At 36.0% G+C, this 27,954-nt stretch overlaps 3 protein-coding genes across 6 annotated transcripts; 1 reads left to right on the forward strand and 2 right to left on the reverse strand.

Moving 5' to 3' along the window:
* Positions 1-7,317: 7,317 nt before the first annotated feature.
* Positions 7,318-8,131, forward strand: LOC140765441 (uncharacterized). The gene has a single exon (XM_073104532.1). The coding sequence runs from the start codon at positions 7,346-7,348 to the stop codon at positions 7,943-7,945; it is 600 nt and encodes a 199-aa protein (XP_072960633.1). The 5' UTR covers positions 7,318-7,345; the 3' UTR covers positions 7,946-8,131.
* Positions 7,811-14,038, reverse strand: LOC140765440 (nuclear intron maturase 1, mitochondrial). Of its 3 annotated transcripts, none has more exons than XM_073104531.1 (3): positions 11,265-14,038; positions 9,703-9,894; positions 7,811-7,941 (listed from the first exon to the last, which is right to left on the reverse strand). In XM_073104531.1, the coding sequence occupies exon 1, from the start codon at positions 13,578-13,580 to the stop codon at positions 11,427-11,429; it is 2,154 nt and encodes a 717-aa protein (XP_072960632.1). In that variant the 5' UTR covers positions 13,581-14,038; the 3' UTR covers positions 7,811-7,941; positions 9,703-9,894; positions 11,265-11,426. The 3 variants fall into 3 exon arrangements, with proteins under 3 accessions (XP_072960632.1, XP_072960630.1, XP_072960629.1); XM_073104529.1 differs by lacking the exon at positions 7,811-7,941 and adding an exon at positions 9,391-9,645; XM_073104528.1 differs by lacking the exon at positions 7,811-7,941 and having other exon boundaries at positions 9,391-9,894.
* A 140-nt stretch (positions 14,039-14,178) lies between these two features.
* Positions 14,179-25,011, reverse strand: LOC140765439 (ubiquitin C-terminal hydrolase 15-like). 2 transcript variants are annotated; one of them, XM_073104526.1, is made up of 14 exons: positions 24,853-25,011; positions 23,234-23,593; positions 20,622-21,036; positions 20,087-20,474; positions 19,840-19,988; positions 19,640-19,737; positions 17,851-17,936; positions 17,594-17,756; positions 17,307-17,430; positions 17,041-17,198; positions 16,873-16,957; positions 15,382-15,594; positions 14,971-15,032; positions 14,179-14,873 (listed from the first exon to the last, which is right to left on the reverse strand). In XM_073104526.1, exons 2-14 carry the CDS (start codon positions 23,518-23,520, stop codon positions 14,222-14,224), a joined length of 2,880 nt encoding a protein of 959 aa, XP_072960627.1. In that variant the 5' UTR covers positions 23,521-23,593; positions 24,853-25,011; the 3' UTR covers positions 14,179-14,221. The 2 variants fall into 2 exon arrangements, with proteins under 2 accessions (XP_072960627.1, XP_072960628.1); XM_073104527.1 differs by lacking the exon at positions 24,853-25,011 and adding an exon at positions 23,977-24,154.
* Positions 25,012-27,954: the final 2,943 nt, after the last annotated feature.

Consider the following 27,954-nt stretch of genomic DNA (forward strand, 5'->3'; position numbering starts at 1 on the left):
CTTGAAGATTCTTGCATTTTTCCCCAACAGCTAACCTAGTGCAGATCATACATCCACTGATAAATTAAAGATAGAAATTTCAAAATAAAAAATCTAAATATCGATAATAAGACTTTGCAAAGATCGTCGTTTTCCCCCCTCACATTCTTAATCTCACAAATGTCTAAAAGAAGTGGAAAATAAGGGAATAAACAAGGAGATCACTATAGTTTAACTTAATTCGCCAACTAAGGTACGATCTAAGATAAACTCTTGCTGGGGAGGGGAGCGAACCTTGATAAATCTTTGTGGGGATTTGGACACGAACGATCTCAGGAAGGAGGCCCGTTTAAGAGCGTTTACCGAATCCAAGAAAGAAAGGCTAGCCGCAGTCGGAACCAAATAAAAGGCAGGCCCGTTCCTTCCCTGGAGGCAGTAGGATTGCGTTGCAGGTGGTGAGTGTCTTGTACGAAGGAGATCGTCTCCCAAGACCATTGCTGATTTGGTGTGCTGCGGGGAATGGACCATTTGTGGGTACAATTGGAAGAAGAGTGGCGATTGACACGCAACGACAGTACAAACGCAGTGACATCGTTTCTCCACTTTCAATGAACTTAGAAAAAGAGAGAACACTTCCACTCACTTTCCAATTTCCACGTTGAAGAGAGATTGCCCAGTTTACCGACTCGGTTAATAATTCGATAGTATGATAGTTTAAAAAAAGTAACTCGACAATATAATGACTTAAAATTAGTCTCGACAAATTTAGAGCTTTATAGATACATCTCTATATCGTATATATAGTCTTCGGTTTATATATATATTCACCTTCCCCATTGTTTAAAAATTAATTTAAGTTCACTTTTTTTAGTGATTCTGCTGTGATTTCCACCTGTAGCTTTTCTTCATTTCCTCGTACTTTTCCTATATGCCTATATATTTCTCGCCTGAAATCTTATTACGCTCTATTAAGAATCATTACATTTATTCTTATTTTATTTTCGCGACCACATATCGTATGTCTAAAGTTGGTTATAAAGTTATGTCATAAAATATGCTGAAATTTTTAGCGTCTTTAAAGTTGCTATATGGATGGATGTTGGTTGTATTTGTAGGCTATAGAAACATTTAGGAATCCATAATTAATATTAACAAGATCTGAACATATATCTACGAAATTAAAAAAAAAAGAATGTCTGGAATCTAAAGGTGAATTTGAACTTAATCCAAACTATTAATATTTATGAAATTCGTAATTATATCTATGGAATTCACAAATATTATATTAGCCCATTTTCATGTTTATATATTTTACTACCATATAATTTATTTATAATATCGACAAAAAAATCAACTTGCCTGTACAAAGAAAAGATACTTAACAATAATAGTATATTTATTTAGATGCTCTTTTATTAATTTATAAAATTTCGCCTTTACTTTTAACATGTTGTAATTGTTTATAATATGTAAAAGATTAGTACTTCTATCTTTATGATAAGAAAAGATTTTATGCTCATCTACTACTATAGCACTCTCTCTATGAAATAAAATTACAGCATGGCAATATAGAGGTAAAGTTTTTTAATTAAGGGTTCCGTTGGAGACGTGAAAGTGAGAGAGAGAGTTTGTTGCGAATAATATAAAAGAAGAGGATAATGATATCTCTAATGAAGTATTGAAAAGAAAAGAAATCGAGTAAGAGTTATTATGTTGTTGTTGGTAGAAGAATGAAGAACTAATATACACATATTTCACCCATCTCTCTATATTTGCACTCATTTTTTACAAAGCAACATAACTTGACAGACTTTGTCATATATATATATATATATATATATATATATATATATATATATATATATCTTTAAATAGAATGTCATGATATTATAGCCATAGGATGGGTTGGGAACTAGAAACAATGTTAGAAATATTAGACACGCTCTTAAATAAAGACTTGTTCTCTGTTGCTGTACAATTGTTGTAACAACTTTTGTCATTTTGTTTTTTAGCTTTCTGTTTCTTATATTTAGGCTTGAGATGAATAGCTTCATTATTGTATCTCTGCTATATATATTTAAGTACTTTAATTAATAAAAAAATAAAAAATTCATCTTCTCCTTCTAACATGGTATCAGAGCCATTAAGGGCGTACGAAATGAGAGATTGCTCAAGTCGAAAGTAATGTGATGAGAAGCACTGCTATCCAAGAGTTAAGTTAGAGTGTTGGAAGCATTGGCAACAAAGTGGACTTTTGGTTGCCATGATGAGTTTTGCCTTGGAGCATTGATGTAGACTGATGTCTCAATTAGTACTAATCGATATGAGGGACAATGCTTAGCTATGTATCCTTGAATTCTGCAGATTTGGCAATAGCCAAGATAAAGCTTTGGAGGGCTGCAATCAGATTGAGAGTTGTTAGGTTCAATATTTGTAGATAACGGAAAGCGATTGCCGGAGATAGGCGATGGGAACTAGCCCATATTGCTGCTGCCAGAATGTGAGGGTAGATGCCAGCCATTGTTGTTACTAGAGGGAGAAATTTTTTGTAGGTGCGATTGGCTGGATTAGCAAATGCTAGAAAGTAGAATGGTTCAGTTTTGTTGATACCTTGAAAAGAAACTTCAAAGTTTAAAAGCTTTTCATGGAGTTCATCCAATGAGATCGGATTATCTCGAGCTTGGACTCATGAACAAATTCTTTGTAGTCTTCACCCAAGCTCATCTGCTCAGACATATTTAAGGCCAAACTAGTTCACACTCTTTTTCCATCAGATACTACACTATCATTGTACGCAGAGGGTAAGTTATTTAAGCCTACAAAATTTAGAGCAGTTGTGAGTAGTCTCTAGTATCTTCTTCTTACTAGACTTGACATAACATTTATTATTAGTAAGCTCTCCCAGTTTATGCATTCACCCACAACTGAGCACTGGACACTTGTTAAGAGTCTACTTCAGTATCTTTGTGGTTCTCCTAATCATGGCCTTCAGCTTAATTGTGATTCCCTTTTATCTTTACATGCATTTTCTAATGTCTTATATGCCTATTCGGGTGTTGATTGGGCGGGAGACCCAGAAAACTATTTCTCAATAGGTGCTTATATTGTATACCTTGGTTGAAATGCTATTTCATGGAGCTCCAAAAAGCAAAAAATCATTGCTTGTTCATCAGTTGAAGCAGAATATCGATCTATTGCTAATACAGCTACTGAGATCAATTGGGTATCTTCATTGTTGCGTAATCTTAGTATTCAGCTATCTAATTGTCCGGTCATTTACTGTGATAATGTTGGAACAATCTGATGTGCCTCATGTTGGGTCATTAGCTCTTAGTTTTGGGCAAATTACTCATTCTAAGTTTAAGGCTTTTCAAACTATTATTTAGCAACTCTTTGTAGAGAAAATGGGTGATATAAAAAACTCAACAAAGAACGAAGTGAAGATCAAGCCTAAATGAATCACTTTGCTCATTTATAAAAGTAATTAATTTGGGTTACATTCGTGCATGATTGAGCCAATTTTAGAACCAAAAGAATATGAATTAGGTTTTCATTTTCATTCATCTTTTAGTGTCTTTTTAGTTCCTTTAACTTAGTAAGTGTGCTGGTCATTTAATATTATTAGTGGCAATTTATTAGCTTTTAGAAAATGTAATATGTTTAGTCTTTGCAAATGCTTATTTTGGAAGTGAAATGGACATGAAATGAGTTCAGAAATTTATCTTCCATTAGAGTTACGAAATTCTTATCTAAACCTTAATTTAGTGACAAATCTATCAATTATTATTACTCACATTCTTCTCCTTCTTGAGTGTAGCGAATTACCTTAATAGAATTTGTTTGTGGCATTCCAAACTTATCAAATAAAGATTGTTAGTTCTTCTCTTTTTATTTCTTCATTTTGAAGCTTGTGAAGGCCATCACAACTCAGTTGTGTTTGAATCATATTTTTCATTCAAAAATAAAACATGTTGCAATTTACTTTTGCTTCATTCATGATCAACTCCAAAGTGAAATTCTCTGAGATGCCCACGTATCCTCCAGTGATCAACTTGCTAATATTCTAACTAAGTCATTTCCTAGAGCTCATTTACTATATCTTCAAGACAAGATTGGCCTCTCATGTCGAGCTCCATTTTAAGGGGTCATATTAGACACATTCTTAAGTAAAAACTTGTTCTCTATTGCTATTGTAATAATTTTTGTCATTCTTTCTTTTAGTTTTTTGTTCCTTATATTTAGGTTTAGGACTAGCATGTAGAATTATCCTTGACTCCCATGTCCCTACTGGCAACTCGTTCAAGGATGTGCACTGATCAGCCCACATCATGGCCTTGCATCTCAAAGATTTAATTACCTTTCATTGCTCTTAACTAAAATACTATCACAAAATCCAAACTTTAGAAGGAAAAAAAAACATTTTGTTTCTTTCTTCTCTTTTAGTTTTGTTTAATAAGCTATTCTCTCACAGTATACTCAACGGAGCTCCATTATTTCTTATCAAATCACATGCCAATGAATTAGCAATCCATGTGATGGTGAAGAATATTATTGGAAGGAGGCATATGAAGACAAACAAATGGCTCCACAAACATTAATGTGCGTAAATCGATCGTCAGAGAAAGTCAGTAGTTTTGCCTATCCATATATACCTAACTGATCGATAAACAAATAATTTTGCCATATCCATACCTTCTCATCTTTCTTTTTGCCAGCTCCTTTGGCGTTTCTATCTAGGCTTGTAAATTTTTGTAGAGGCATCGGCATACCTTTTCCGTCACATTCCCAGCTGACTGAGATCAATTGAGTATCTTCATTGCTGTGTAATCTTAGTACTCAGTTATCTAATTGTCCGACCATTTACTGTGATAATGTTGGGACAACCTGATGTGCCTCATGTTGGGTCATTAGCTCTTAGTTTTGGGCAAATTACTTATTCCAAGTTTAAGGCTTTTCAAACTACTATTTAGCAACTCTTTGTAAAGAAAATGGGTAATATAAAAGACTCAGCAAAGCTATTCTCTCACATGATACTCAATGGAGCTTTATTATTTCTTATCAAATCGTATGCCAATGAATTAGCAATCCATGTGATGATAAAGAATATTATTGGAAGGAAACATATGAAAACAAACAAATGGCTCCACAAACATTAATGTGCGTAAATCGATCATCAGTAGTTTTACATGTCCATATATACCTAACCGATCGACAGACAAATAATTTTGCCATGTCCATACCTCCTCATCTTTCCTTTTGCCAGTTTCTTTGGCATTTCTATCTGGGCTTGTAAATTTTTGTGGGGGCATTGACATATCTTTTCCGTCACATTCCTAGGTAAAAGAAGTAACACCTATCCAAAGCCTCAGTTTTCTCACTAGATTGGTCTTTCTCTGACGAACTTTAAAAGAAAAAGGTCTAGTTTTTTCATATCAGCATTTATGAAAGGAAAATACTGAACTTAACAGTATTTTACTTAGAAGGATTTTACTTAGAAAGTGAATCACCGTTGAGTTTAGCATCTTTTTTATAGCTTAAGTCATTAATCTTATCACCATTTTTATTTACTTATTATCTGACATAATAGCCATTTTATTTAATAAGAAAATATTGAGCAGTACAACATCTTACTAAGATGCTAAATTGTTCAATTTAGATAGTCATAATTAATTTTGTAATCAATAATATATCCCAAAGATGAAAAAAAAACAAATGTAATAAAAAAATATAGAATATTATAATTTTACATTGAGCTATTTATATTATTTAGACAACCCAATGCTTATGAGTCTACAAAGATTATTTTCTTTTCCTTTTCATTCTCTTTCTCCAATTTATGAAATACTCACTAAACTTATTACAATGAAACTAAAACAGTGAACGATGCCAACCACGTAGGGGTGAAAACGGATCGGATACGGATCGGATAGTGCTCAACTCATATCCGGATCCGTATTTTTAGTTCGGATACGGATTCGGATACGAATATTGGACGGATAGTAAAATTTAAAACCATATCCTAACTAAACGGATACGGATAATTTTCGGATAAAGGATCGGATCTTAAACGGATATTGATTAAATTTAAAATAATTATAATATTTTATTTAAATATAATTAACATAAAATTATTAAGAGTTTTACAACAAATAATTTTTTTGTATGTCAAATATATAAAATTAGAGAAATTAATCTCTATAAATAATATATAATGTATTATTAGTAATAATATTAATACTTACTATTTAAATAAGCAAACTAAAAACTGTAAATCATTTAAAAAAATATGTGGGTAAACGGATATCCGATATCCGTATCCGAATCCGAAAAATTTATCCGACCCGTATCCGAATCCGTATCCGAATTTTTTTTCCAAAAATTCTATCCGTATCCGAATCCGAATCCTAGTCGAATAGAAATTTTTTATCTAAATCCAATCCGAGTCGGATCAGATAGCGGGTCAAGTCGGAGTTAATCCGATCCGTTTTCACCCCTCCAACCACGTCTTCATTTTTATCTTCTATATTTATATGTTCTCTACTCTGCTTGGCCCTACCTATACAACACGATGACCTATTCCTCTATAAATATATATTGGAAGCTGCTTGCTTTGGACGAGATTAAGTCCAAGGATAAAATAAAATATATTTAAACCATAATCCCCTAGTCTTCCAGTATATTAATAGCAACCTTGAGAATGTATAACACTAGCTTAAGAAGAATTCTTTAACTTCTATCTATGGGCATGTTTAGTGGTACAAACGAACGAGGTTTTTGATACGTGGGAATTGAATGCTTCCCATTATTTACACTGGCGAATGGAAGTACGACCACTTCAAATTACTATTAGATAGTTAAAAAATAAGCTCATATTATATTAGAGAATTCAAATTCAAATATTAATAATACTGGTTTCATTAAGACATTATTAATTCGATTACCAATGCATATAAAAACCATTCAATTAAATTCTCGATCCCACTAGCTGCACTAAATTAGTATGTTTAAAATTATTCTAATAAAAGGTCTCGATGATGAGCAAGGAATGTGACTCGAAGAAGGGAAATAGAAAGTCTAACTTTCTCTGCTTAACAATGCTTAACAATGCTTAACAGAAAGATAATGACATCAAACACTTTAGTTTACTCTCAGCCAAAATAATTTTCTTATAAAACTATCTGATTTGAAAACATTAGATATATTTCATAATTAATATATATATATATTCTTTCAGTCAAATGGTATATGGAAACAGAGGCATATATTGAGAATGATATTTAACCTTAAACCTGGTTAGCAACTCTAATTTTTTTTAAACTTAAATAAAATAGCTTAAAGAAATATAGAAAAATATGCCTAATTTATAATGAAAAAAAAAGAAAAAGGAAATTCCTATTCTACCCCACCAACTCCGGCTTCTCTTCGTCCCTCTATAAAAACCCACCGAAGCCCACTCCCTCTTCCCGCAATCTATAGGAAGAAAAGGAAACGAGAAGACGGAAGAGAAAAAAGGGGGGGAAATCCTAATTACCTCATGGCATTGCAATTGATCGACACCCACCGAGCCGGCGCTGAGGTCTACACGGGCGCGGCCTTATGCAAGGAGAAGGCGGCGGAGCTCCTCTTGGAGCTCCACCTCCCCAATGGCCTCCTCCCCCTCCCCGATCTCGACGAGGTCGGCTACAACCGCTCGACCGGCTTCGTCTGGCTCCGCCAGAAGAAGGCGGTGACCCACACCTTCAAGAAGATCGGGAGGGTCGTCTCCTACGGCACGGAGGTGACGGCGTTCGTCGAGGACCGCCGGATGAGGAAGATGACCGGAGTGAAGACCAAGGAGCTCTTGATCTGGGTCTCCTTGTGCGATATGCACCTTAGCGATCCACAGGGCAAGAAGATTAACTTTAAGACGATCGCAGGGATTGGGTTGTCTTATCCCGTCTCCGCCTTCGTAGAGGAGGAACCCTAGGGGAAGTGAAAAGGGGTCAGTAATCAGTTAATCATATCATATAAATGGGATTACTACGTTCTTCTACTATGTGCTTGAATTTCTTTTTCACGTTTTTTATTGTTGGTTACGCAAACTTGTCTTTCCCTTTTTGTTTATGGGTAAATAATAAATTCTCCCATATGATTTTGCTTAAAATTTAAATTACTCCTCCTACTTTCGTTTGCTTTCATAATCGTGGTTTAGATTTTTTATGAAAGTTAACGGAGAAAGTACAACAAAAATTAAAAAAACTATTAGAGAATATACTTTCAATGTCTTCTAATTTCTCTTATCATAAGTTACATACCTCAAACTTCAATTATTATCTCACTATCACATGTATCTCCCATTAAATATATGATTCATCTTTAACAATATGGATAGAAACTTTATATTTACTTGAACAACGATGTTATCAATGTTATAGAAATATTATGATAATTTATATTACTTTTGTTAAGTTTGGAATAAAAGAGATTAACAGTCTCACATTAATCTTTGAGAAAGTTACAGACGAAATCATTTTAAGTGTTTCTAATAGAGATTCTTATCGCTGTGTTAATAAATAACTAAGAAGGAAATTTTGAATCCATTCGTGTTTGTAATGATGTATTAAAATATCAAATTTTGGATCTCTTTTTTCTTGCTTCCAAGAAAATAAACGAATAAAATTTTGTGGGCTGTTTGTTTCATTTGCTTGTCATCGAGATATTCTATTTTTTTTTTCATATTGAATAAATTAGTGTTGTTTGTAGGTGATTTATAAACCTGATAAATAAATCCTTGCGCCTGTTGTTTCATTCTTGTGATAGTAATTATTTAGAACAAAATAAAATACTTAATAAATCTCAGTTGTTTACCACCATTTCGTTTTCATGTTACAGATCCTTTTAATATATAATGAAGACACCATGACGTGTTTAAAAGACACAGGCAAATGGAATTAGTAGTTTTACTTAGTGCAAGGAGCTGCCTATTTAGTGCTGCTGTCCACGTCATTTCTTTTTATTTAGTTATTTATTGTTAGTTCTTAGTCTATTGATACATAAAAGTTTAAATTAATTTAGATATTAAATTGAACAATTAAGTCACCGTCAGGGCTATATAAAATTCTCGCAGAATCTCCCTCACGACCAACTGGAAGGACCCCTTGGCAGTTAATTATTCAGATTTATTTTAAGGAAGTACCAATCGCTTCGATGGCTGTCTAACTATAACCTCTAATCTGGTGTTTAATATGGAATATGGAAACACAATTAAATTAACAGCTTTGTCGTCAAATAAAAGCCTCACATCCTGCATACTCGTATCATCTTTTGCCATGTCATCTTTTCTTGATCTCTCTCTATTCTATTCCCATATGATATGGTGTTTGATTCTGTATAAAAGGAGAGCCATGAATCAAGTGAAATAAAAAGGACGTTCTTAGTATCACTTCATATGAAAAAGTTCTCGGATGTCTCATATTTAATTAGGTCATTTCCTTTCTGTTGGACAGGGTTGTACGGAATCCCCTTCAATCTCGAGAGTAGACTGAAAAGACTTATTAACATGTATTCATAACATCATACTATATTTCATAAGAGCAAACAAAGTATGGTGCAAGAAAAAGGAGCAACCAAGGATTTTTCAAGTTCTTGCCAAAGTCCAAGGGAACTTTTCTTACCTGCCGAGAAAAACTGAAGAACCAGTAGTTAATATATAAACTAACAACAAATTACTTTGAGAAATAATACCTGGAAAGAGTCCTCCCCTGAATCACCAAACTCATTCAATTTGTCATAATCACCATCTGTATACCACCATAAACTTGCCTTTCATAGACCCACATTTGAGGACGCCATGTCCGCTGAGATACCGCACTCGTCAAGAATGATATATTGTTGCTTATTTGCATGAAATTGCAAGCACGTCCTGAAGTTCATTTCCTGCACAAGCACAATACAAGCACACTCAGCATGTCTATACAAATAAATTAACCTGTCATTATACTAGTTGTGCGAGATCGCACAATTCATATGAAAGACAAAAATGACATTTTTAACCATCCAAATTTCAAGATCATTTCAGATAGTATGGCGGAGGCATTTAGACCGTCAGAAAGCCCTTCAGCAACAGGAAGTAGGCCATGTCCTAAGGTATGGCCCAAAAGGCAAGTAGTCTTCTATCTGGTGATCTTCCATCACATAGTTAAGAATCTTTGACAAAGAAAAGTAACAGCATCCTCACAATTTCCAGAATTACTACTCACACTTATCAGATTCAAGCCTAAACAGAAGAAATCTTCAGCAGTGCAATGAGCAAGGTGACAGAAGAGCGCAAAATGGTTTAGCTATAAATAATATACAGCCATCATCTCCCCAAAGATCTTAAAATTGATGACAGTCAGCATAACTGCACTTCAATAAGAATAATATTTGGAGGCCATGACTGAGGATCCTTGCCTATATTTTATGTTCATACCAAAAAATGATAGAAAGATCTCAAGCTTCACTAACATCAAGAGAGTTACGGCCAAAATGAGGAAGGCCTTTTTATCTAATAGCAAGTAATATGCTACTATACAATAAATGTTAAGTCAGCTTGTTTTCTTATAGAATGCTTCTCCTGAATCTGCAGGTCAAATATATCACTATCCATCGGCACAAGGAAGTGCCAATTCTTTTAGGTTTAGCTTCCAGATACTTGTAATTATGTAGATAAGAAGAGACATTGAAACAAACATAAAAATCATTATTGTTGTTTCTTTCTTCTTGGGCATTAGGGTAGTATAGGTCTTGTTTAGTTTGAGGCTAAGCTCCAAACTAGATTAGTTAGTTTCATTTCTTAATTTTAATTTTTTTATAAAGTAAACTCAGATATAAAAAAGATAAAAAGATATTTCGTTACTGAATCAAGTTATAGGTTCATGAACCAGATAAGAGGGTCTATGAACTCAAAACAAACAAGGCCATAAATATTAATATGGACAGCTGGACTGCCCCCAAATTGAAACCAAGTCTTCCTGGAGCGGATTAATGGTGTCGTACTGTTGAGGAGAAGAGTGGCATGTAATCTTAGCTTTTACACATGAAAGACATACTTTCAACATTTACACACAAAGAATAACCTGAAGTACCACTAGTCTTGAACCAGCGTGACCACAAAACTGAAGGACATACTGGAAACACTTTGCTTACTCAAGACGAAGGACATCCAATGAAGGACCAGCCAAAACAAAACTTGCAGAACTTATCCACAACATGTAACATAATTTCATATTTCCTATCTAGGTAAAAAGAAGTTATTGAGCATTTACCTTGAGATCTCCCAAAATACAGAAGTATCTCTTGGAACTCAGAATTCCTGTTCAGTTGACTGAACAATCCACCTTATGGGTGCATCTCAGCCTGTATCACCACTGGGAAGTGAACCATTGCACTTCTTTAACCTGGCAAAATTCCAACTTAAGAATACTGGACTATTTATCCAACAGAGGTATTCTGTCACTGTTGGCAGTTACGTCAGTGTTCCCCTGTTCTTTTAGAGTCCTTTGGGAATTCATGTTCCAAACACCATAAGTCTTATAGTTCCATATCATTTCTGACATAACTTCCTGTGGTGACCTTAGTTCCTGTCGTCTAACTGTCTTATGCAATTCACAGAAAAACTTTGGATCTTGCAGCTTAATATACTCACGCAATACCAGTTCATGGTGAGGTACCCAGTTTCTAGGGAAAGGGGCATAATCACATGATGGAATCGATGACATGTGAGAAAACTGAACACCATCTATGGCATCAACAAGTCCCATTCTCAATAGATCAGAGAATTCAGGTGCATCGTTCCTAGTGCTCTCTTTCAGTGGACGACTGAGGTCCCGTGATGCAATCTTGTAAACCTTAGCACGAGACTTTAATCTATATCTTGCTGCGTAGAGCTTAGCCAGAGAACTCCTTATAACATAAGCACAGAACCCAACAATTTTCTTCCGGTTGTCTGCATATTTGTACCAATCAGCCATGGTCTCGAGGAACTTGTTCATTTGAGAATTCGTATGGGCTTGTCCAGAATAAAGCATTGCTGTGCAAGGCAGTGGCTCTGGATCCCTGTCCCCTTTGACGAGCTCAAGGCGCCTGAACTGACTTATACATCGTTGCAAGCTTGCAGTGACAGAGAGCAAAGTTCCAACACCTTTTTCACTTACAATCTTCCCTCCAGAGGCCGTGTATCGCAGTGTAGGGTATATCATTCGTCGAGAAATTACATGATCCAAGAACTCGATCCCCCTAGTTATGTGTTCAATCTCTACTCTTGCATTCTCCAATCTTAAACCGAACTTACTCTCACAGAATTCAATCAAATCCTTCCTGATCTCCACGGCATCCTCTCTTGGTCCTCGAATCCCAATTAAAATGTAGGAACCATAGCGAACAAAATCCATTTTCCTTGTCTTCTCCTTTCCACTCGATGGAACAAATTCAGGCCATGCAGGGTTATGGCAACCATCATTAATTGTATCCTTCCAAATAGAGTCAAGCTTTGATGGCCGAAAGTATTTGTGTACCTTCTCTTCCATCCAATAATCCAACTCACTCAAACAAACATTTGCAAGCAATGGGCTCAAAATTCCACAATTCCCATAATTTGAAACTCTCGCAGCCTCCTCTGGTGCGAAGCTAAAGAATGTGCGCAACCAGTATGGATCCGGCTTCGGCTCGTTCTCATTCAACACCTTCTTCTTCCTGCTCTTCCTCAGCATCTTCCGCTTCATCCTCTTCTTACTCAATCTATCAGCTTCTTTCTCTGACGATAATGACCCCACTCTCACCGGAGTCCTCAGCGCAGATTTGATCAAGCCAAGAACTTTCCGGTCCGCAACGCCCTTTTCTAAACATGCCATGATCACATCTGGAGTGAGCCCATCAACGACATCAGTGAGATCAACCTTGAGAAACCAGAGGTAGCCAGCAAAATTGGACCTGATGGTGCGGAGCACGGTGTGTGGGTTCCGCCCGGGGCGGAAAGCGTGGGACTTGGGGGAGAACCGGGCTTCAAAGATTGGCTCGAGGAGGAGGAGAAGGAGCTCTTGGACGACGCGGTCTTGGAACGGTGGCGGGGAACTGGCAAGGAGGGCTTGGAACTTGCGGCGGGAGATCGGGCGGGTGGACGGGGGGTCGGCGGGGGAGCGGAGGAGTAGATGCGTTGCGGCACCCCAGGGGTAGGATGGTGATAAAGCGGCGCGTTGGAGGAGGAGGAGGGAGCGGAGGTGGGCGAGGTGAATGGCTGCGCGAGGAGGGAAAGAGCCGGTGTGGTGGGCGCAGGAGCGCTGGTAGGCGAGGACCCAAAGATCAAACTTTTTCAAGAAGCCAGTGAGATTGGTGAGGGGGAGGGTGGTGGGGCGGGAGAAGGAGCGGACCCAGAGGTCGGAGCAGACCTGGATTGGGTCTTCTCTCATGAGGTCGTAGGGGTTTGGGAGCTCTTCTTGTTGGTCTTTTTGTTGCTGGTTTTGCTGCTGACGGCGGCGGTGGTGAAGTGCATTGAAGAGAGAAGAGGAGGAGAGGCGAAGGGAAAGGAGGAGATGGGAGGAAGAATGGAGGACCGGAAGAGGGTTTTTGAGAGTGGGGAATGGCATTCTCCTTTGGCCTTTTGGTTCACGTTGGCAATCTCGTTTTGGTTCTAAGAAGCATTTGATCGAATAGGTTGTGGGCAATGTAAGTATTGGGAACTGGAGAAGAGCTAATTGTTCTTGGTTCTTAGAAACACTTGATCGAACAGGTCGCTGGCGTTGATTTAGATGAGAAGGTGAAAGCAGCGGGTCGGATTCCGCAAGACTAATATGAAAACAGTGAACCAACAGAGGTTCCGTTTGTAAGCAGAGTGGTAACTCTTCCCGGTTCCCATTGAGTACAAATCAAGTAAAACATAGAATTATCATAAATTTCTGGATCCCCACTGTTCAATCATTAAGTAAATAACTTTCAATCAAAATTCAAACATACCAGGGACCTCCAAAGAATTTCTTTCTTTCTTTTGTGTTTTGAGAAAAAGGGAGGTCCAAAGAATTGATACAGAACAATCTAGCATCCTAATTAGACATTACAACCTAAGATTAAAACATCAATCCGTGAGTCTAGTTACTGCAAGAGTAGCATTCATTTTCCTTCTGCCTAAATTTGTATGTAAGATTAAGCATGCCCCATTCAGCTAAAAAAAATGAGACATTACCAGTATGCAGGTACCTGCAGGCTCTACTAAACTATATAATTTGATTGATTACATATCACAGAATCCAGATGTTTGAACAAAACCATCTTTCGGATTACTCCAGTATCGACTATAAGAAGTATAGGCCTGATCTAGATGCCTTCCTCTATGTACATTGCCGAGAGGTTGCGTCGGCAGGGAAGAATCCAAGTCAGAACCCAGGCTCTCCGAAAAGAATCTTGTTTGCGGCCTACAAGATAACTTTTTACAGGAGATGATACCCTCTGGACCATAGAGGGGAGCAAATAAAGAGGAAATTGGATCAAGACTAGCATCTTCTCCATAGTCAACTACACTGCACGAATCTCTGGTACTCTCGGTGGTAAAGGACGATTCATCTGAGCTTGTAAACAGCGACCAGTCGCTTGATGTAGCATCAGAGAAGTCCACACTAACTGAATCTGCAAATCTTTCCTCTTTAGGATATACATCTCTGGACTTGAAGATGTAATTTCCCGGTTGGCCCTCATTACTTGCTCTATGTTCTGGTCTGAAAACATCTCTCACATCCATCTGATCTTGTGAGGCAAATAGTGTGTTGCGCTGTCTCTGGTGTTCATGCTTTGAGGATTTCTGGGACTTTAAGGAGTTATATTTAGCAGAAGTTGGGGCAAACAATAGCTCTTCTTCAAGGTAAACCCTCGGAGGACGAGGAAAAGACCTGATTGAGGTGACACATTTGTAAGACTAGTATTGTCCACATTGCCATGAGCGCATCACCAAAAGATAAAATCTCCAGTATCAATTTGAAAACATACCTTGAGTAGAATAGCATATATGCACTTTCTGACATCACTTGACTTAATGGTACAGCCTGAACCTGAAAGATATATTCAATAAAAAGTCAGCAGAATTCCTTCTATTGTGCTTAGTCCAGAATAAGCTTCTTCAAGTGGCTATTGTTATAAATTTTATTAGTCAGATGAAATAGTAGTTCCAGATGTGCCTATGAGCATTCAAAGTCTACGTATGTTAAATCTATTGAGTTCAAGAGCATTAAGATTACAAAGAAACAATGTTGAATAATTGGCCAGAAGTAATCAGTAGAGTATAATGCATATATTCAATTTAAACTCCATACAGTATTTATAACCAGTGAAATACGAGCATTTTCGTTGCTGCTTCAAATATATAAAACATCAAAATATAATTTTATGGACATTTTTTACCTCAGAGTCATCAATTCTCAACCATGTTCCTTGCATATCTTTAATATATGCCACATAATGTCCAGTAAATGATGCATTGTGTGTATCCAAATGTACAACCACCGCATACAGCAGGTAAAGAGGAGGGCTGTCAGCAGATCCAGTCACAAATGGAATCATGTCCAGCATTTCAGGGAAAGTAACACATTTATTGATTTTGCCATATTTCCCTGTCTGGTAAAGTGAAGAAATAATAAACGCTTATCAGAAAAATGTTGTGATAGATGTCAATCAAGAAAAAGGACATAAATTATTGCCTCAACAAGAAGGCAAGTTAATTTGACGGGTGTAGATTTAACAATAAATAAGAGAAAACACAAGCTACAAATTGACTGCAAATAGCAGACTGCATCTATCATATTGAGCACAGTTCAACAGAAAATCAAAGTCTGACAGAGATATCCAGAAATGAATATTTCACATAATCAGAATTTTTTCTCTATCAAAATATATCTGCAAAGGTATATTAATCATGATAGCAAAACAAATTCAAGAAGAAACACGCATCCTGATCATATTATCAAGCCCTATCCTCTAGTATGGGGTAGACTGGAGCACAACTAAACTCCCAAAGATCAATGAGAATTCGCATTTTTTGCAACCAGTGCCAACCTGGCTTCAGCCCTCTTCAAAAAAGTCCATTTGATCGAAACAAAATCAAGCCAGAGGAAGGAGTGCTATGAAATCTATGTAGTCAATTGGAGGGTAAATTAAACTGTGTTAGTTGTTATGGATTTCGATCAAGCAACCAAAGATTGAGCCTCCAAACCATCCTCCAAACATGGAAAGAGTCTAGTGGAGAAGTGCAATGCGGTACTTTTGGCATTACTATATAGAATATCATGTCTACTGGCATTACTAAAAAGAATATCATGTCTACTGGCATTACTAAAAAGAATATTATGTCTACTTGGGAAAAAATTTCAAGTTGTCTTAGAGACATGATCATGAAAAGAAAAGAAAAGAAAAGGAAGAGAGAGACAGTCCCACTAATGCATCACTATCATGCATGGTATAAAGATGAGTTATGCTTACATAAGTAGACTGATAAGAAAGCATAGAATTTGTCAGTTCATCTTTAGTTGTCTAATATATAGATCTCTAATCAATGTTTATGCACTAAACAACCAATGCAAATTATTGTTGGTGTGGCTTTTCCTGACAATTATAGCTGTCCTGTTGTAGAAAAGATTATGAACTTCCACGATTCCTTCCATCCTGATCCATTTTGGCATCATTTTGACTTTTGAGAGGTCATTCTACTGAGTGAAAAGGAAAATATACTTTTCTGTAAAAGTGAGTAGCAGGATGAAAGCAGCAAGTCATAATTACAGAATATAATCTTACATAAGACTAATTAAAAGAGCATCCTACATATCTAGGACATGTATCATAGCTAACTGGAACAAAAAGCTTCAAAACTTAAGCCAAGTCCTTACTAAGAATCATTACCTCAAATCTCTTCAGGACTATTGTTAAGATGTTCGGTACCTCATGAACACTTAACTCCTTTCTGGCTCTGACATATGCTGAACACCTGCATTTAAGAGATGGAAATCAAAACAGACTACACAAAGCCATGGCAGCAATAAAATGCTAATTATGAGGTCATCATGCTACCTTCCACATCTATACATGTTCTCTCCATCTAAATCCTCAGCAGCAGTAAATTGTGTAAGTGCATCTTCCAAGGACTCAACCCAACCATGAATCTCCAAAGTAAGATCCATAATATTCTCATACCTTTCAGACTCATGGTAGCATTTCAGACACTTAACCTTGTCTCATACAGATAAACTAATTAGGATTAAATGAATAACAACATAACATGAATCTGAAAAAAAAATGTTATAGCAGAAAAAGTCAAGCCTAGACTAAATAATTACCTTTGATTTGAGGCGACCACCAAATATTTGTTGTATTAATGTTGTCTCTTGTAGTCTTGGATCAACTTGCTTCTCACCACCCAATCCCTCAAGGCATGTAGATTGCATAGAAGTAACTAGAAGCCTGATGATATTTAAGTTCAAAAGCGTAATGAAAAGAACATAGTTAACTAGTCGAATAGAACCAAGAAGGAATCAAACGTCGTAAGCTGCAACAAGCAGATAAATGCACGCACGAAAAGAAAAACAGACAAACAGAAAGATGTCACATGTGCAATTTATAGCACCTTAAAAACTCATGAGCATCCTCCTGGCTTCCACCACCTAAAAGGCATCCGATATTCCTCATATTTGAAAGAATCCTACTGGGGGATAGAGGTCCTCCACCTTCTCGTAACATTGATGCATGTTGCTCAAGTTCACACATGAGGCACCAATTCTTTGACCAGCCTAAAATATATAAAGAAATTACGTAAAAATGGCATAAAACATCCAATAGAGAGGAATTACTACAACAAAAAAGAAAAAAAAAGATGAGAATTACAGGTTTTAGAATGCAATCTCCGAAGCAGATAGATCATGAGAGGTTTTGTGCAAGTAAGACACTGTAAAACAGCATTAGCATAGCAACTGCAAGGTAAAAGAAGAAGGTTAAATCCAGAAAAGTTACTGAAGGATTTAAGTATGGCTGTCATGACATCATATAATGTCATTAGGGAAATGAATATGATATCAGAAATTAACTACATAAATGTGATCATCTATCCCCAAGGCCCAAGCAAAGACCTTCTGTGGTTTGTAATCGTGCATATCATCTCGATAATGGAAGCAAGACTCAAGAATAGACATGATAACTCATCAACTACTTGAAAAGTTTAAGCTGTTAGAAAATAGTTTTTATTTTTTATTTTTAATATTCTAACAATCCCCCTTACTTCTAACTTGAGATATTTTGACGGACCTAAAAAGTGGACTTGACTTAAATAGATTTAGGTTTTCTAATTTAAATAACAATGTAGGTGTGACGGAATTTGAATTCAACACCTCCTACTTTAACACTGTGATAACTAAATTATTAAAAAAAACATTTTAGTTAAAGATCGGTGGTTTTTAGATTTAATATTCTAACAAGCTTAAGAAAAATAAATTCTTTAAAACCATCCAAAAAAACATATGGAGTGGGAGCTTCTGCCATGTCAATATGAGCATGAAAGTTCTCTTTCATAAATGAATTTCTTAATCTTATATCCTGAAATACGTGATTCACTAATGTCTAAATCAAAATAATTTTGATGTTTCCTCAATATCCTTGACATAGAATATGTTGTATGTCCATAGTACATACAGAAAAAGATAGATTTTAGATAGTTACTTCTTTTCACAAGAACACTTAAAAGGGATAGGACCTCCTTTACTTGAAATCTTGCAGACCTACTAGGTGGGTGAACCCATTTCAAGGCCCTCCTTTGACTTAATGCCTTGTTCAAGCGGCAAGTCAAGCTGACCCAATCTAATCCATATACTAGACTGAAGATGAGCCCACTACTGAGCAGGATCTCGAGTCAGTCCAGGTGGGCTTTGGCGCATAGTAGTACTTTGCAGTTTGCACAGAAGCTCTGCCAATACACCCTTCTTTTAGGCTGAATCAGGTTGAAGTTGGTCAATAGGGCCCCCAATATGTGAAAATTAAGGTGAGTGCATCAGTCCACTTGGCCTGGTCCCCACATTTATAGGTCTACTCTTAATTTGTCATCCAAACAATTGCCCAAATTAGAAGGCATAAATTAAGTCGGTAGATGAGTAATTTTTAATATTGAATTGCACATGGTCTAAATTCTGGGATGAAAAAAAAAAATTTCTAAGAGAATGACAGTCCTTAGGAAAATGTACAGAAAAGTTCTCAAAGCCATTACACAAAATCACAAGATAAAAGATAAGAAGTTGAGAACACCAAACTCCTGCAGTGAGGTCTTGCAAAACTCGCTTCCAAAGATTGTCCAGGAAAGATGCACTTTCTGGACCCAAAGAAACAAATGGTCTTGCTTCGGTGAACTTAAGATAATAATAACAAACCAAAATTTTCTGAGTTCCAACATTAAACTTCCTCAAGCTAAAGTAAGAAAGGCAATAGTATCTAAAATTTCAGGCCGTGATGTGAAAAACAAAAATTACAACCCATACATTGATATTCCAAGTTTTACATTCTAAGTTTCTAACTACATTAAAAATTGGACAGGATAAATTTGCAAGAATCTTCGCAGATACAAGACTTGTAGGAAATGATAAGTTGAAACTATTTGATTAGAAGTAATTAAGTAAATGTCTAAAAATACCTGTTTCCGCAGTTAAGAAGACCCCTAGGGGATAAACCCTCCACTTCGCACTGAAAAAACTTTACAAGATCCTCAAATGGAAACAGAAGCTGCAACTTCTAAAATTTCAGAACATGAAAAGGAGATGTTTTAGTTGATGCTTAGAAAGCAGACCAAATGCAAGTGGATAACATATCTAAACAAGTGAGGAATATCCAAACCTTGTCCTTCTTGTTATCTTTTATCAACCCCACAAGACTACGTTTAAGAAGTTTTGCAGGCTTCGTGTTATCTTTTATCAACCCCATATTTGAGGTTCCACTATTTCCCTGCAAATCATCATTGGTCGGAATATTCATTCTGGGCATTCCTATAAATCATATGAAAAGAGTAAGACAAGGGACAAGGAACTCATAGAGTTAGTATAAGTTGCATCATAGAGTTCAGAACAAGTTCTGTGTAACCTACGTGACTCATTTTTCTTGTAAGTGTTTCTTTCTATGGCTCGAGGCTGGTATTCTCCTAGCACTCTTTCTTCCGGTTCTTGTGATACAGAGTACGTCTGACCCACTGTATATGGAGGTTTCTTATACATTGTACTTCCTTTAGAAGAACTATTTTCTGCTGACTGACTCCTTTCAATTGGTTCAACAGCAGAAGCAAATCCATTATCGGAAGAACAGATGTTATCTGAAGTGACACGTCTGTCGGTTTCAGATTCACCTATCACATCACTTTGCAAATTGTAAGGACTTGATATTCCAGGTGGGCTACTTGATTTGGATCCATTTCTTGTTTCTCTTGTTGATTTATGAGATGGGTGCAAAATATCTTTGACAGCATATGAACTAGAGCCCTGGTTATTATCATTTCATCATGAGCGAAATCACAAGTTATCAAATGATGTTATTATGGTTAAAATCTACAACCAGATAAGCATAATCAAGAGTCCTAACATACAAACAGAAGAATGACAACTATAAACCAATTGAACTGAAGCAACCTTATGTCCCATCAGAGCATCTTGTGATGAAACCTCTGAAAACAAAGTGTTGTCATCAATAACTTCACAAATATTGCCATCAAATGGACAGGGATGACCATCTCCACTTTTAGAAATAACTTGTTCAAATTTACTGATAGCCCTTGTATCTGAAAGATTTACTGTGTTCCCCGAATCCTGATAACTATCAGTTGTTATAATAGATGGATCATCTGATAGATCACCATGAGTATAATTCTGCAGGGAATGTTCCATCACACTTGCAAGAAATGGTGAGTTGAAATTATCCAAGGACTTCTGTTGCACATCTTCTGTAAAAGGTTCACAAGCCAAATCATTCACGCCTCTATCATGCCAGTGCTGGCATTGTTGCTTGTGTCCCTGCCTCCAATGTAATATTTGACATCTCCCAGAACTGCAATAATGTGAAAATTATATATATATATATATTTCTGAGGATCTGTGGCTCTGTGCAAGATCAACTATGTTTTAAAATAAATAAATAAAAGTTACAAAACAAGAGATCTCAACCCAGATCCTTCAACTCAACCTGAATTTGGCCTCTTTGGTCATAAAGAACGAAAAAGAAAGAAATATAAAAAGAGTTTCAGTCAACTTTAAAATATATTACCATGAAAAATCATGCTTATATACATATCCAAATATTGTGAAGATGGACGATGGTTCTTCTTGTAAGAGTTAGATTGATTGATATGATGAAGGTTTCAGTTGTCAAAAGGTACACAATATAAGTCAGTTTCTAACAACAAAATTAAGTCTTATGCTTTGGCAGATCACTCTTTGTGATATCTTCTTACTAGAAATCTTTAGGATCAATAGGCAAACAAAGATAATAAAGGAGAAAGCACTATAAAAAAAGTCATAGGATCCTACAACATGGAAAGTTATAATGAAGACCAAAAATAGAAAAGAAGATACATATGGACTAGTAGGCAGTCCTTTTAAGCATGTAGTTATCACCTTGAGAGCTCTTTAATGTTGCAATTAAAAACAACATTAAGATCCCTCTACGCTCAAACAAAGAAAGTAGGTAGGCAAAAATCAGGACATAATACTTGAACTATTAAATAAGAAATTAGTGATATGCACTAATCCATATATTTGTAGTCAAAAGGGTGAAAAGATTATCTCCAAAAGTGCAGTTGCTCCACTATCATTATGGCAGCAAGACAGGATCTCAGAGGACAAATGCTAATAGATAGAGAAAGCATACTCAGTGTTTAACAAAAGATGCATCACCATTTCCTTCTTCAGCCCATAAAGAGATTTTATTTGACCACATCAATCTCAAAACTTTCTTAGCAGTATATCACTTTCAAACTGTACTCCATTCAAAAGCATAGGATTTTAGGATGTATATATGGTTCAAGACTTGTTTTACTTCTAAAAGTTTGACGTACTATCAGTAAAGTGGCCTTGTCGAAATCTCATATTTCAACTAATTCTTTGTGGTTTTCTAAAAGGAGCAAACATAATCAGAAGCCTAACTACCGATTTATGTAAGCAAATATAGCAAGCTGTTCTCCTTATAAAGGTTATGATGAAACCAATATCTAAATTACCTGGATAATTATCTACTTGTAAGTTGTAACTATAAGAAGCATACCAGAAAATAAAAGAACCAAGAGACCGTCCACTTATACTTAATTAATCTTTATCTCCAGCTCTGATGTAGGAGCCCTTTCAAATGAGCAATCCAAACATAAAATAGGTCAATGCTGGATTACAGTTTCCCAAACTAATCTTATGAAGCTTTTTTCAAAATTAACTTGAGCAAATGGAATGTAATCTCTTCGAATTGAAGCACTCATATGATAGAGATTAATCTCTTGGAAGTTGAAAAAACCATTCTAAGAGTTGTGAAATTTCCTGTGGGAGTTAGGAAGAAGAAAACTACATGAAAAGGAAAGCCTCCAAGACGAACCAGATCATAATAATTTAGGATTCACAAAATAAAGAAGTGAATTTGAATGAAATTCCGAGTTCAGAGTCTGAGAAAAAAAATAGCAGCTGATTGTTTATCTTCATTCCTCTTGTTGCTCCCATTTATTTTGCTTGTTATTCAGTCTTGTTAAGAAATTTACCTACATAACCTCCGTGACCTTTAGAAAAATATCACTATATGTCGTCATTAGTATATAACAATTAAAAAGTTTGCTAGAAATGACATCCAGAAATCAACTGAGTAGAAAATGTGGTTCTTTTTTACTCACATAGACATTTAGTTCATACGGAACTCTCTTATGCTTTTTTGGCAGGTTGCATCATATTTCTTCATTAGTGTCCTTCTACTTCTAAGTAGATGCGATTTCATGAAACTTCCCACTAGCTTGGTATTGTATCATTTTTTTAAGCATTGTTTGTATTCTAAGTTCCTAACAGTAAGTTCAACAATAAAAAGACTCGTGCAGATCATAAGGGATTTAAAAGAAAGTTGCTGGAACCAGAACAAATCTTAAGAGTTCAAAAATTGTTACATAAATATCATGCCCTACTTTGGTAAATGGAGCAAAGCAGAAAGAACTTCAAGGACTTAAATAGTTTGAATATGCCTTTTGAATGATCCAACATGAAATAGTAAACAAGCATACCAGTATCTGACAGACTTGCATCTGGAGCAGCGTGTAGTAGCAGGAGCAAGGCATCTAGCGCACTCGTGAAAGCCATTTTTCAATAAAGGCGCAGCTGGTACAACATCAGTAGACGCCATTGCTTCTACTCTAAGAGCTTCTTCAGCTGCAAGCTGAGCAAGCATAGCTATCCTATCCTTCTTCTTCCCAGCCTCACTCCATATCCCTAGAATAATATATGTGACCAGAGGAAGCACAACAAAGACTAAAAAAAGAGCAGGTATATCAGCTTCCCTTGGTTGAAGCATATCCCCACCAAAATACTCATGTCCAGCTCACAATGAGTATTAGTCATACATATTATGCTGATTACTGGTTCCCCTACAATTCAGACAAATAACCAAAAGAATAAAATGAGACCTTGTAGTTTTATTTCTGGATAAATGGAGCGATTAAATATTACAACACTTTTTCCCCCAAGAAGAAAATGGCAAAATTGCATGAAAAGTACAGCCTTGGTTTCCACTATGACCTCAAAGGCTCAAACTATCAAGCTTTGAGAAATCAGATCATGAATACACATGTAATAGAAATATTCAGAACAAAGTATATCAGAATTTTCACCCACATTAAATCACACGCACATGACTTCAACCAAAGAAACATTCCCTCTGGAAATAAATGGGATAAGTTTCCTGATGAGACAACGGATTCATGATATAAGAACTGAAGCAAGAAGCCAAAACCAAAATGGAAATATCAACCTTACGACTAAAGTTAATGACCAGGATATAAGAACAAGCAGACGCATCTTGAGATCCCAAATATTCAAGAGCCAACCTCCAATCACCTAGCCCTAGGAGTGATACCCCAATTGCGAGATATACGGTGGAAAACACTGTAAGTAGCTTATAATTGCTTTCTTGAAGCACTTAAGGAGACCTGGAAAGCGATTGCAGAAACATATATCAACTCCAGCTTGTTAAAGTTGATATATTAGAGAACAACTTACATGAATATTTAGCATGATTCGCTTCTGAACATTTTCTAGAAATCGACTATGACCTACCTACTCACTAGACGAAGTACCAATAATTAAAGATAGCAACTTTATGGATGATAGATAGCTAAAGAGGAAGACAACAACAGCATTTCTCTCTCTTCTGTGAAGAAGAAACACGGAAAGACGCTGTGGGGGGTTTGATTTGAAGAAGTCCCACTTCACCAAACGAAAAGAACCAAATCGAAGGCCTTATCTCCGACAAACCCACATGAAATCCAGTACCCTAGCCTCACCTAAACTAGGCCCACTTGCCCGAGCTCCTCCATTTGCAGCACTAAAACGAGATATACCAAAGAAAGAGGCCTATTCATCTACACAAACCCGCATCAAAGCTAGCATTAGCGAGCCATTCCAGAACAAAAATGGCCTCCAAAGGAAGAAAGGAACCTCATTTACGGACAGCAAGACGGGAAAAGCGCGGAAAAGCAAAAGAAACCCAACAAAAGACCAAGAAACAACGCGTGTATGTTTCGAACCAAACCCACAAATTGATTCGGCGTTCCACTCCACACCTGCTCGAGATTCCGACGGGGGAAATCTATGATTAGAGAAATGGGTCTCAACTCCTACTTCTTACCTCCTGCTTAGAAGAAGATAAATCTACAAGACCCAACTATGCATCAGGCTTCAGATTCGTCGATTCCTCAGCAGCTATAAAAAGAAGAAAAGACAGGCTTTTTCTCTCAAGCTGGTCTGCTGCACTCGCTTCAGTACTCTCTCTCTCTCTCTCCAAGAAAAAAATAATGGGGTAGGAGATAAAAAGAATGGAGAGCTCCATCCAATACCCTCCTACCTCTAGTCTCCACATACGACTATGACTCAGAATTCCTACTTTGCCCTTTCTCATTGCTGGTCAAGCTGAAACTAGAAAAATTGAAGTTAAAAAAAACAGGCAAAAAAGATGAGATTAGGGAAGAATGAGTAACTTTCATGCTGCTTTATTTAGAAGAATTAATGCTCCTACCAAATCCCCATATACTCTCCTAAAATCTCCTAACAAATTCTAATTTTGGGCCTTAATCGCCTTGCCATCCATCCCCTTGGGACTCCAATGAATTTTTAGTAACTGCAGTGAAATAGAAAAGTGCAACATCATAAAATGAGTTTCTCATCATCATTTTTATTTCTTTCATCTTTTTACATTCCTACAATTTCTCTTCATAGCAGTACTTCTACTATCTTAAACAACTATCATGGCCATATTATACTAAAACTGGGGAAATATTTAAATGGGATGCATTGCCATGCGAGGTAGGTACTTCTTGGACCATAGCAAGAGGCGACCAGTTTCGATCTGGGATTAAGTAAAACGATCCTCTCCCGTGGATGGTTGCATTTGTTTTAATGCACCAATGAAGGTTAGTTTAGGGGAATTGAGATAATTAAAACGTAGTTGGAAGAATCCTCACCTAAATCTAAACATAATTAGATGCTAACAGCTTGACGTGTCCGAAATTGACAGATCCTTAAATTCTACTCCTCTTTTTGAGCATTCTTGCACATGTTCGTGGAAACTATATATATTTTTTAACCTTAGTCTTTTATTCGTTTCTAAGCTAATTAGCTTACTCGCTTATAATCTTCGTCATAAATTTACACCATATTCATAAAAAATATATATGATATCCTGCATATGATTAGGATAGCCTTGATAAATACTCAAGGTGGAATACAATAAAGAATTAATTATATTATGGATGTGAATAAGGTTACGTCTCCTACCATCTTATCATGAGACGTTGTGGATGGCTATTGTTACTGTATAATTTCTTGTTGACCGAGTCAAACGATATACATTTAAATAATTTAGAGGGTGTGTCTGTATCACATTAAAATTCAGAAGAAATTATGTGTCACTAAAACCAAGGATATGGGAAGAAGGAAGTGGAAACGAGCTCTAGGCCTCCTTAGTCCTTAGTCCTTAATACTTTTTAAACTTCTATAAGGAAGTAGTGCCAAGGTGTTTCTATTCCCTTTTCCCTCTTTATATTAACCGAGTCCTCATACGAGACAAATTGGTAATAGCACATCCTTGTCCTCTTCTCTATGGCCTTTGTCTCATTGTGTAAAGGATGAAAGGGAAGGGGAATATGTGTGTGTTTGTGTGTATATTATCTTATTTAAAATTTTACATTCTACATTCGATGCTTTTATTATTATTATTAAAAAAGAAGTGAGTTAATAGTAGAGAAATGAGAATTTAATAGTGTGTGGATTAAATAAGTGCTGCTAGAATGTTATAATAATATTATCTTATAACTGAAGTTATTTTAATCCATGTCTGTGTGATTCTAAATTAACGGGGTAATAAATATATAATGCAGCTTGAGATAACGCTTATAACTGTCGGTCTCGATTTTGCTGGCAGCTCCACAGTACTGAATTAAAGAAGCTCAAAACTTTATTGAAAGGCTTAAGTTTCATCATTGAAAGTTATCCTTTCAGTTACCATACTTAACGTTTTGTGTTATTTTAAAACAAATTTATTCTCAATTCTATACAAGAGATAAGTTACAAACTCTTATTACACTTAAGATCTATGATTTTATTTATTTATTTTGTATTAATTTTCTTTATTATTTATAAGCTCGAAGGTTAAATATGGTTCGGATAAAGGACTAACTCTCTTTGGATAAACAGGCGCTTAAGCTCCACCAAACCTTTTAGTCGATATAGTAAGATGCTTAGTCTATGCTTCAGGCCATATGCATCGTCAAATAATTACTCTAAACTAAATACCGATAAAATTTGGTCCAAATCACCTCGTTGTCGGAATGCTCATCTAAACCAACTATACTGTAGAGCCATCAACCGAGTCAAATCGTTCAGCTAAGCCATCAAGTCACTCAAATAATTTCTTCATAATATTATTTAAGATTTAAGTAGAACTCATAACCTTCTTTTAACTTTATTAAAATTGGTTGGTCTACAAATACAATAAGACTTTGGAGAAGAGAAGTGGGCAAAAGGATATACATAGTACTAGGATGGATGGTAGGGAAGGATGGAATGATTTGGTCAGTTGGGCAATTCTTCTGGTTCACGAACTTTCAAGGGGAATCATTACTTTGCTGATCATACTCAAAGTGAGGGCATGTATAGCAGCAACAACAAGCAATTGAGACAACGTTGGAAGATATACAAGAGGCTTTTTCCAAAGGTTGGTGTTTTGGCACCTAGTGTCCACTTTCCAAGGCTTAGTGCTTTTCATCTCATCCTATTCTCTATTCTCTCCTAATTATCTCTTTTTGTCTTAAAATATTTTTATAATAGAATTATTACTACAAACTTTCGAAATCTTATATATCATTTTGAATTTGAATTCTCAAAAGACATTAAAAGAAAAAAGAAAAATCGTTGATATTTTTTAAGCTCTAAAATTTCTAAGTTGAAAGAGTATTTTAGTCTAACACATGATTGTTATGAATATTCATATATATTTCATCAAAAATTAATCATATGATAATTCTAAAATAGTCAAAACACCTTATTGGCAATTATGATATTTTAGATGTTTCTAGTGGTAAATATGTAACCTCATATATATATATATTGATGGAGGAGACTCTTCCTCTTACCACCCATTTGAGTTTGGTGACGGGTCAATGTTTATTTCATAGACTTTATGAGTCATTTTATACATAGTGGTCAATGTTTAAAGATAGACTCGTGTTTGGTG

Source organism: Typha angustifolia, chromosome 8, assembly GCF_048772165.1.
Source record: "Typha angustifolia cultivar Huaian chromosome 8, ASM4877216v1, whole genome shotgun sequence".
Lineage (NCBI taxonomy): Eukaryota > Viridiplantae > Streptophyta > Magnoliopsida > Poales > Typhaceae > Typha > Typha angustifolia.